Source organism: Somniosus microcephalus, chromosome 24, assembly GCF_052327205.1.
Source record: "Somniosus microcephalus isolate GS21.2 chromosome 24, FLI_Smic_1.0, whole genome shotgun sequence".
Classification (NCBI taxonomy): Eukaryota; Metazoa; Chordata; class Chondrichthyes; order Squaliformes; family Somniosidae; genus Somniosus; species Somniosus microcephalus.
In genome coordinates, this window is record NC_141010.1 from 48,757,583 (window position 1) to 48,769,259 (window position 11,677).

An 11,677-nucleotide genomic window follows, 5' to 3' on the forward strand; every position below is an offset into this window, starting at 1 on the left:
ATATTTAATGAATTGGCCTCAACTGCCTTCTGTGGTAGAGAATTCCACAGGTTCACCACTCTCTGGGTGAAGAAATTCCTCCTCATCTCAGTCCTAAATGGCTTACCCCTTATCCTCAGACTGTGACCCCTGGTTCTGGACTCCCCTGCCATCGGGAACATCCTTCCTGCATCTAGTCCGTTTAGTCCTGTTAGAATTTTATAAGTTTCAATGAGATCCCCTCTCATTCTTCTAAACTCGACCCAATCTCTCATACGTCATTCCTGCCATCCCAGGTATCAGCCTGGTGAATCTTCGCTGCACTCCCTCCATGGCAAGAACATCCTTCCTCAGATAAGGCGACCAAAACTGCACACTATACTCAAGGTGTGGTCTCACCAAGGCCCTGACAACTGCAGCAAGACATCCTTGCTCCTGTACTCGAATCCTCTCGCTATGAAGGCCAACATACCATTTGCCTTCTTAACCGCCTGCTGCACCTGCATGCTTACCTTCAGTGACTGGTGCACAAGGACACCCAGGTCTCTTTGCACTTCCCCTTCTCCAAATCTATTGCCGTTCAGATAATAATCTGCCTTCCTGTTTTTGCCACCAAAGTGGATAACCTCACATTTCTCCACATTATACTGTATCTGCCATGCATCTGCCCAATCATCCAACCTGTCCAAATCATACGGGAGTTTCTCGGCATCCTCCTCACAGCACACACGCCCACCCAGCTTTGTGTCGTCTGCAAACTTGGAGATATTACATCTAGTTCCTTCGTCTAGACCATTAATATATATTGTGAATAGCTGGGGTCCTAGCATCGATCCCTGCGGTACCCCACTAGTCACTGCCTGCCACTCGGAGAAAGACCCGTTTATTCCAACTCTTTGCTTCCTGCCTGCCAACCAGTTCTCTGTCCAAGTCAGTACCTTACCCCCAATCCCATGTGCTTTAACTTTGCACGCTAATCTCTTATGCGGGACCTTATCAAAAGACGTCTGAAAGTCCAAATACACCACATCCACTGGTTCTCCCTTATCTATTCTACCAGTTACATCCTCAAAAAATTCCAGTAGATTAGTCAAGCATGATTTACCTTTTGTAAATCCATGTTGACTTTGTCCGATCCTGTCACTGTTTTCCAAGTGCTCTGCTATTACATCTTTTATAATGGACTCTAGCATTTTCCCCACTACCGATGTCAGGCTTACCGGTCTATAATTCCCCGTTCTCTCTCTACCACCTTTTTTGAATAGTGGGGTTACATTAACTACACTCCAATCCATGGGAACTGTTCCAGAGTCTATAGAATTTTGGAAGATGACCAGCAATGCATCTATTATTTCTAGGGCCAGTTCCTTAAGTACCCTAGGATGTAGATTATCAGGCCCTGGGGATTTATTGGCCTTCAGTCCCATCAATTTCCCTAACACCATTTCCCTACAAATACTGATTTCATTCAGTTCCTCCCTCACATTAGACCCTATGTTCCCCGACATCTCTGGGAGGTTATTTGTGTCCTCCTTTGTGAAGACAGAACCAAAATATGTATTTAATTGGTCAGCCATTTCTTTGTTCCCCATTACAAATTCCCCTGATTTTGACTGCAAGGGACCTATGCTTGACTTCACCAATCTTTTTCTCTTCACATATCTATAGGAGCTTTTACAGTCAGTTTTTATGTTCCCTGAAAGCTTACTCTCATATTCTATTTTCCCCCTCTTAATTAATCCCTTTGTCCTCCTTTGCTGAATCCTAAACTGCTCCCAATCCTCCGGTCTGTTGCTTTTTCTGGCCAATTTATATGTCCTTGGATCTTATGCTATCCTTAATTTCCCTTGTTGTCACGGTTGAGTCATCTTTTTTGTTTTATTTTTATGCCAAACAGGGATGAACAAATTCTGTAGTTCATCCATGCGATCTTTAAATGTTTGCCATTGTCTATCCACCGTCAACCCTTTAAGTAATGTTCCCCAATCCATCCTAGCCAACTCGTGCCTCATACCATCGTAGTTTCCTTTATTTAAATTCAGGACCCTAGTCTCTGAGTCAAATACTTCACTCTCCATCTTACTGAAGAATTCTATCATATTATGATCGCTCCGCCCCAAGGGGCCTCGCACAACAAGATTGCTAATTAATCCTTTCTCATTACATAATACCCAGTCTAAGATGGCCTGATCTCTAGTTGGTTCCTCAACATATTGGTCCAGGAAACCATCCCGTATACACTCCAGGAATTCCTCCTCCACAGTATTGTTACTAATTTGGTTAGACAATCTATATGTAGATTAAAGTCACCCATGATAACTGCTGTGCCCTTATTGCACGCGTCTCTAATTTCCCGTTTAATGCCATCCCCAACCTCAGCATTACTGTTTGGGGGTCGGTATACAACTCCCACTAACGTTTTCTGCCCCTTGGTATTTCTCAGCTCTACCCATACAGTTTCCACATCATCAGAGCTAATATCCTTCCTTACTATTGTGTTAATCTGCAAAGTAGCTGCAAGTGGAAAATGCTGTCATTCCAAAATCTGCCATGCTTCAGTTCTTAGCAGCAATGAGTTATCAGCACAAAACTACCCACTATTTCATCAGACTAGATGACTTTATCAGTAAGATAACCAGGGAAAGGGTAGGGCCCATTAGGGACCAAAGTGGCAATCTGTGTGTAGAGCCAGATGATGTAGGCGGGGTTTTAAATGAATTTTTTGCATCTGTGTTCACTATGGAGAAAGACGATGTAGATATAGAAATCGGGCAAGGGGACTGTGATATACTTGAACATATTAGCATCGAGAGGGAGGAGGTACTAGCGGTTTTAGCAGGCCAAAAAGTGGATAAATCCCCAGGCCCGGACGAGATGTATCCCAGGCTGCTGTGTGAGGCAAAGGAGGAGATTGCAGGGGCTCTGACACAAATTTTCAGAACCTCTCTGGCCACAGGGGATGTACCAGAGGACTGGAGAACAGCTAACGTAGTACCATTATTCAAGAAGGGTAGCAGGGATAAACCAGGGAATTACAGGCCAGTGAGCCTAACATCTGTGGTAGGGAAATTATTGGAAAAAATTCTGAGGGACAAAATTAGTCTCCACTTGGAGAGGCAAGGATTAATCAGGGATAGTCAGCATGGCTTTGTCAAGGGTAAATCATGTCTGACCAATCTGATTGAATTTTTCGAGGGGGTGACAAGGTGTGTGGATGAGGGAAATGCTGTGGATGTGGTATACATGGACTTCAGTAAGGCTTTTGACAAAGTCCCGCATAGGAGACTGGTCAAGAAGGTAAGAGCCCATGGGATCCAGGGTGCCTTGGCACGTTGGATCCTAAACTGGCTGAGTGGCAGGAGGCAGAGGGTGATGGTCGAAGGTTGCTTTTGTGACTGGAAGCCTGTGTCCAGTGGGGTACCTCAGGGACCGGTGCTGGGTCCCTTGCTGTTTGTGATCTACATAAATGATTTGGATGAGAATGTAAAAGGTATGATCAGTAAGTTCGCAGATGACACGAAAATTGGTGGGGTGGTAAATTGCGAGGAGGAAAGCCTCAGGCTACAGGACGATATAAACGGGTTGGTCAGATGGGCGGAAAAGTGGCAAATGGAATTTAACCCTGAAAAGTGCGAGGTGATGCATTTTGGATGGACAAATAAGGCAAGGGAATACACAATGAGTGGTAGGACCCTAGGAAGCACAGAGGGTCAGAGGGACCTTGGTGTACATGTACATAGATCCCTGAAGGCAGCGGAGCAGGTAGATAAGGTGGTTAAAAAGGCATATGGGATACTTGCCTTCATTAGCCGAGGCATAGAATATAAGAGCAGGGAGGTTATGATGGAGCTGTACAAAAAGCTGGTAAGGCCACAGCTGGAGTACTGTCTGCAGTTCTGGTCGCCTCACTATAGGAAGGATGTGATTGCTTTGGAGAGGGTGCAGAGAAGATTCACCAGGATGTTACCTGGGATGGAGCGCCTCAGCTATGAAGAAAGACTAAACAGGCTGGGGTTGTTTTCCTTGGAGCAAAGAAGGCTGAGGGGGGACCTGATTGAGGTGTACAAAATGATGAGGGGCATAGATAGGGTAGATAAAGAGGAACTTTTCCCCTTAGTAGGGGGGTCAATAACAAGGGGGCATAGATTCAAGGTAAGGGGCAGGAGGTTTAGAGGGGATTTGAGGAGGAACTTTTTCACCCAGAGGGTGGTTGGAGTCTGGAACTCACTGCCTGAAAGGGTGGTAGAGGCAGGAACCCTCACAACATTCAAGAAGCATTTGGATGAGCACTTGAAATGCCATTGCATACAAGGCTATGGACCAAATGCTGGAAAATGGGATTAGATTGGACAGGGCTTGATGGACGGCGCAGACACGATAGGCCGAAGGGCCTCTTTCTGTGCTGTATAACTCTATGACTCTAAGGATAAGTATTGTGGAAGAGGTGTTGCAAGTCTGCGGTCAAGGAGGACACACACTTGGACCTCAGCGCTACCTCTGTGTAATACCTGGACAGCGAGTGCTTAATACAGTGAGGAGAATATCCCATTCCCCCGCCCGGCACTGATGCCCTGCTCACTTCAATGAGCACACTGTTCACACAGTAATACGGAAGGTGGTGCTGTGAGAAGTAAAATCTCAAATAGAGAATAGGCCAGGTCGCTGGGTGGTGGGAATCGTGGTAGAAAACATTCTATATATTGCGTGGCTTAGTGAAAGCTCAATAACCCGCAGTAACAGACTCCATGAGACACTCGCCACTCTTCCCAGCCCACTCCAGCGTTACTTGCTGTGATGCAGAAATGGTGCATTTTGCTGCTGGACAAACATTGAGCTTTCTTGTCGCTGACTGATGATTCGGACTGAGCCAGTCACTCTCTCCGTTCATATTGAGCAGGTGTTGTTTCTGAGATAGATCAATGGTGTTTGAGGCACTTGCACATGGATTTTACAAAGGACGCAGGGTTATTCGTAATGCGCATTTAACGAAGAATCCTAGAAACCTGGTTCAGACTTTGCCGACGGGGAGAAATGGATGGTGCAGGGAGTTAGACACTGGCCTTTCCACTCTGGGGCCTGCAGTTGAATCTAGCCCAGACTGATGTGATGAAAGTTACATCTGTCTTCTGGCTATGCAGGTCCTGTCTGCAATACGTCTACCCCACTGCCCACAAACTGACAATCTCACTGACAGAGGCCACAGGATACGACAGTGCCATACTTGTGCAGCAGAGTTGTTCTGAGATTGGATGATGCCCGTTGTTTGAGCAGAGTAAAGTTGCTCTGTGGCTAGCTGTGCTGCATCTGATCTGGAAATGCTTCATGCTGACACTGGGTGACAACATTGGCAAGAGTTTTCTATCCCCAGTGAGATTCTATACCCAGACAGCCACAAGAATATCAGCAGGGCAGCAGAACTTTACATTCCGTTCAGTGTCCAGTCTGCTTTTCCCTTAAGTTTCCTTCGCTACTTAAACTATTCCCATAATCACAATGAATGAATCCCTTTGACAAGTGTTTACAGTGGCTACAAGTTGAAGTCCAGGTAACTCCAGTAAAATGCTGCAGTTTATTTAAAATTATTATATACATATTTTAAACCTCTGTATTCTCTCTCTAAGTGCCACTTCCATTCCTAATTGTAGGTCGTTGTCTATCTGAAAATTTCTACGTTCGAGGAGATGGGACCAGAGTTTATTTTTTCACACCAGGTACCCGTGCAGTGTTTGCTGTTCAATCTCTAGCTATTGTTTTTTAAGAATGTGTGAGTTATGGGGAACCGCTGCTGTATTAAAGTCGCCAGTGATTTGATCCACAGTTCCTGTTGTGAAGTGATCCCTTTTCAACTTTAGTATACTAAAATCCTGTTTTATTGACCTGATCTCTTCCTAATGCTGTCAGTGCTGCCACTTTGGGATGAGTGTTCCCAGCTGCCAGCCATGCTACATATATTCCGATCCCTACGGGTGTGTACGCGCTGTGTACACACCCATAGGGATGTCGGAAATGCCGGTTTTGCGCATGCGCTGAAAACTGGCATTTCCGATCTGTCAAGAATGCTCTTCACAGATCGGAGGCCTGCCCAGGAGAAGGGCCTCTGCGGGCGGATAGTTCCGCTTTCTGGAGACCCTCCGCCCGCTGAAAACCCTGGCGTAAGGCCTGCTTTTACCAGCATAAGAGCTGAAAAAAGTTTTTTTTTTAATTCACTCATTTATCATTTAAAAATACTTTTTTTTTTAAAAAGGTTAGTTTATTTTTAGCCCCGTAAAAAAATTTCAAAAATTTAATTTTTGTCTAAAATATTTAATTTGTAATTTCAACTCATATTTTAAAAATGTGATTTAAAAAAAATGTATTTAATGTTTTACAGTGTTTTGGGGGTGATCTCCATTCATATATTAGACAAGTCTGTCTGTCAAGTGTTTGAAGGGAGATTCCATTCTCCTATTTGCTCTCCGTGGCCTACGTGATCCCAGGGACGCTTGCGAATTGCATGCGCCTCTGGGATACGTGGGCCCTGCGCATTTCCAGTTGGAGAGGCCAAGGAACGGAAGTATACGCACCTCGGGAGCCCTCGGGTAAGTCCGTAGATTTATTCCAGATTGGAGGCCTCCGCACGCGGGAAGCCTCCGATCGGAAAATACAGCCCATTGTTATACTTCTGCTTCTAAGTCAAAAGGTCATGGGTTCAAGCTCCACTCCAGAGACTTGAGCACATAATCTAGGCTGATAGTTCACCGCGGTACTGAGGGAGTGCTGCACTGTCGGAGGTGCCGTCTTTCAGATGAGACATTAAGCTGAGACCCCGTCTGCTTTCTCAGGTGTCACTATTCAAAAAGTTCTCCTGGTCCCTGGCCAATATTTATCCCTCAACCAACATCGCTAAACCATACTATTTGCTCATTTATCCCTGTGGCATCTTGCTGTGTACAAATTGGCTGCTGCATTTACAACAGTGACTATGCTTCATAAAATACTTGATTGGCTGTGAAATGCTTTGGGACATCCTGCGTTCATGAAAGGTGCAACATAAATGCAAGTTTTTTCTTTACTGTTACTACTCCCAGCTAAGAAGAGATTTAATGGAGATTTTTAAAATTATGAAGGGTTTTATGAAGGTGAATAGGGAAAGACTGTATCCTCTGGTTGGGGAGTCCGTGACCAGGATTCATCAATTTAAAATTGTCATTAAGAGAGTGGGGAGTGAGGCTAGGAGAATTTCTTTAAGCAGAGGGAATGCTTTTCCACAGGAAGTGGTTGAGGCAGACACCATTGCATCTTTTATGGGAAAAGTAAATAAATATTTAGATACAATCTATAGGGAGAGAGCAGGGCAGTGGGATTAGTTTTGGATTATTCTAGCCCAGGCACGATGATCCGAATGCCCTATGAGGAGAGATTGTGTAGAATGGGCCTATACTCTCTGGAATTTAGAAGAATGAGAGGTGATCTCATTGATTCTGAAGGGTATTGACAAGGTAGATGCTGAGAGGTTGTTTCCCCTGGCTGGAGTGTCCAGAACCAGGGGGCATAGTCTCAGGATAAGGGGTCGGCCATTGAAGACCAAGATGAGGAGGAATTTCTTCACTCAGAGGGTTGTGAATCTTTGGAATTCTCCGCCCCAGAGGGCTGTGAATGCTGAGTCGTTGAGTATATTCAAGGCTGAGATCGATAGATTTTTGGATGTTAAGGGAATCAAGGGATATGGGGATCGGGCGGGAGAGTGGAGTTGAGATCGATGATCAGCCATGATCTTATTGAATGGTGGAGCAGGCCCGAGGGGCCGTAAGGCCGACCCCTGCTCGCTCTTATGTTCTTATGAATGATCTCCTCTTCTGCTGTAAGCTTCTAAAGTACCATTTATAAAGTTACTAAGAGTGGGTCAGTGTCTGGTACTTGATTAAAATACTGCAGAGCTAATGAGGCCTCAGCTCACCTAACCTGTACTACTGTCTCCTGCCCCCAGGCGGACTGGATGAGCTCTTCACATCTGCCGGCCTGGAGAAAGTCCAGAACCTAGTGGATCGACGTCTGCAGGTTAACCGTGGCAAGCAGCTGACCATGTATCGGGTCTGGATCCAGTGCAAGTATCGCAAACCCCTCCAGAAAGGAGAATGAAGATTCCTAACCCCGTAGACCAGTCGCCTTTGAGCGGCATTGAATTCACGGAACTGAATCAGGATCTCGGACAATGTGTCATCACTTTGGTTAGCCCTGCTGAGTTGACTTAAACCCTCCTGCTCCATAATCTTAACCGTTATGAAGTTCAGAATCACTGCACATTAACTTCGGCCTGTTTATATACAGCACCCTGTGGGTTACAGTCACCATATTCATACCTGAGTGGTCTTGGAGGTGAAACCGCTGGTCAATGTGTTAATCAATGTTCCCTTTAATGGTTTTTTTGGGTGCACAACCCATTATTTAAGGGGCTGGGTGGCCCATTCAAAATACCACACGTGCGTGGTTTTTCCTGTTTAAAAGCCGGTGAGCCGGCTGCGCGGGAGCTGCAGAGTATCGCGCAGCCGCACAGTCTAAAGGGAACATTGGTGTTAATCTGTTGAGCACTTCTCTAGACTGTACAAACCTGACTGCCTATTCCTTCCAGCTCCCCTGTCAGTCGCCACCACTCGCTGCTCACATGACTTCCTTCCATTCTACAGGAAACTTTTTTTTATCCGGCACGGACGGGACCGACGTGGTGCCGGTTCATCAAAAATTCCGGATAACCGAACGCTATAGTAAAAGATACGGAGCTGAGAGCTCCGTATAAAGCAACAAACCCAAGTTCAGAACAATGGCCACAAGTTGCAAGCGTCTCTGTAGCTTAGCAACAGCTGCAGCCACACCCTTGCACAGCAACAGATGGAGCAAGGCAAGTAATAAAAGTTACCTGAACCTACTCCTGCATTTTGCCGGTTAACCGAGATTTCCGGTTATTTAGGTGCCGGTAAATCGAAAGTTTCCTGTACAACACTTCTGCAGTCTCTGTTACACAGGAACAGGAGCAGGCCATTCAGCCCCTCGAGCCTGTGCTGCCATTCAATCAGATCGTGGCTGATCTGTACCTCAACTCCATTTACCCGCCTTTGCTCCAAATCCCTTGATATCCTTGCCCAACAAATCTATCAATCTCAGTCTTGAAAGCTGCAACTGCCCCAGCATCCACTGCCTTTCGACTACCCTTTGTGTGAATAAGTGCTTCCTGAATTCCCTCCTACCTGGCCTAGCTCTGATTTTAAGATTGTGACCGCTCGTTCTTGATTCCTCCACCAGAGGAAATAGTTTCTCTGTATCTACCCTAGTGAATCCTTCTAACATTTTAGATACCTTGATCAGATCAATCCTCAATCTTTATACTCGAGGGAATACAAGTCAATTACTGTAAGGATGATTCTCTGCCCAGTTGGTTTCCTTTGCTTTTCTCGTTGCAGCCCTGCATGCCTGTGTAAACTCTGGCCATTAAACTATGGTGGTCTCAAAATTAGAGGAAGATATCCACGATGTGATTTTTCTGCTTGCTGTGAAAGGGGTTTGTGCTGACCACTCCCTGCGGAGGTCCCCATCTCAGCAACAACGATGACAGGACATGTCAAGTGCTTCTCCTGCTGCGGGGGGCCATTAGCGAGAGAGAGAGAGTCACACAGCCACCTCACCAGCTCCCCACACATCGATTTCAGGGGAGGCCCGGGACCAGATCAGTTGTTCACCACTCGCAGAAGGGACAAAAGCATCTTAAGATGAGGAGTCCCACTCTCTGCAAAAGATGCCTCAAACTGCAAGGGGATGGGGGGTGCGGGGGTTAACTCTTGTTGGAATAGGACTGCACACAATGCAGCAAATTCACATTTCTGGCAATCTGTGAGCACCTGCCCACACCAGGGTTGAGTGCATGCCGAGAGAGTCTCGCAATGGTGCTGCTGTACAAGTGGCCCAACTTTCTCTCATTTCTGGGTCCATACACGTTTTTTGTGTTCTAACAAAGTACAAACCACATCAGAGCTATTTGTACTGTTTGACCCAGTGTAGGTATGAGAACAAAAGCCATTTAGATTTTAACTGTATTATGAATTTTTACTGGATGTTGTTATGGTAAGCACAGTATATTTAATAAATTGTATTTTTTCCTTCATTGTTGTTGGCATCCATCAATTTGGGTGTGTGCGCGCTCCTGTGTTATACGTGGCACTGTGTGTTTGTATGTTTTTACATAGAAACATAGAAGATAGGAGCAGGAGTAGGCCATTCGGCCCTTCGAGCCTGCTCCGCCATTCAACGAGATCATGGCTGATCATCCAAACCCTAGCACCCGGTCCCTACACCGACAGCCATCCCACCCAAGCCCTATCCCCGTAACCCCACGTATTTAATCCCCCCTAACACTAAGGGCCAATTTTTATCATGGCCAATCAACCTAACCCGCACATCTTTGGACTTATATTATATATGAATGTCCCCTTGACATTCGATGGCATTACCATCGCCAAATTTCTCTCAACATCCTGGGGGCTGCCATTGACCAGAAACCCAACTGGACCAGATGCATAAATGTCTTGGCTACGAGAGCCGGTCAGAGGCTTGGTATTCTGTGGTGAGTGTCTCACCTCCTGACTTCCCCACTCTACAAGGCACAGGTCAGGAGTGTGAGGGAATACTCTCCACTTACCTGGATGGGTGCAGCTCCAACAACACTCAAAGCTCAACACTAGCCAGGACTATCTAGCTCAACACTATCTGCTTGATCGGCACCCCACCACCGCCTTAAACATCAACCCCCTCCACCATCAGCATACCTTGGCTGCAGTGTGTACTATATACAGGATACACTACAGCAACTCACCAAAGTTTTTTTCCAACAGCATTGCGGGAGCACCTTCACCATACGGGCTGCAGTGGTTCAAGAAGGCGGCTCACCACCACCTCCTCAATGGCAATAAATGCCAGCCTTGCCAGTGATGCCCACATCCTGATAATGAATATTAAAAAATTGTACTGTTACTGTCTCTTATATATAACTGCATATGTTATATATTAGTGTGTGTAATTCTCCTGTTGCTGTGTATCATATGTTGCTGTCTCTAATGCCCTGCACTTGTGTGTTATATATCGCAAGTGACAGGCAATGACTATACAAGCGAGAGTCTAACCATCGCCCCTTGACATTCAATGGCATTACCATCGCCGAATCCCCCACCATCAACATCCTGGGGGTCACCATTGACCAGAAACTTAACTGGACCATCCACATAAATACTATGGCAACAAGAGCAGGTCAGAGGCTAGGTATTCTGCGGCGAGTATCTCACCACCTGACTCCCCAAAGCCTTTCCACCATCTACAAGGCACAAGTAAGGAGTGTGATGGAATACTCTCCACTTGCCTGGATGAGTGCAGCTCCAACAACATTCAAGAAGCTCGACACCACCCAGGACAAAGCAGCCCGCTTGATTGGCACCCCATCCACCACCTTAAACATTCACTCCCTCCACCACCGGCGTACCGTGGCTGCAGTGTGTACCATCTACAAGATGCACTGCAGCAACTCGCCAAGGCATCTTCGACAGCACCTCCCAAACCCGCGACCTCTTCCACCTAGAAGGATAAGGGCAGCAGGCGCATGGGAACACCACCACCTCCAAGTCACACACCATCCTGACTTAGATGTATATCGTCGATCCTTCATCGTCGCTGGGTCAAA

The 11,677-nt window shown here is 46.2% G+C and overlaps 1 protein-coding gene across 1 annotated transcript in view; it reads left to right on the forward strand.

Annotated features, from left to right (window-relative positions):
- The window catches only part of mettl2a (methyltransferase 2A, methylcytidine), a 34,784-nt gene extending 24,675 nt beyond the window's left edge, over nucleotides 1–10,109 (forward strand). The window contains exons 8-9 of the mRNA XM_085966613.1: nucleotides 5,625–5,690; nucleotides 7,946–10,109. Of these exons, the coding sequence (XP_085822739.1) occupies nucleotides 5,625–5,690; nucleotides 7,946–8,097 (218 nt within the window). The 3' untranslated portion in view covers nucleotides 8,098–10,109. The remainder of the gene's footprint in view (nucleotides 1–5,624; nucleotides 5,691–7,945) is intronic.
- Nucleotides 10,110–11,677: the final 1,568 nt, after the last annotated feature.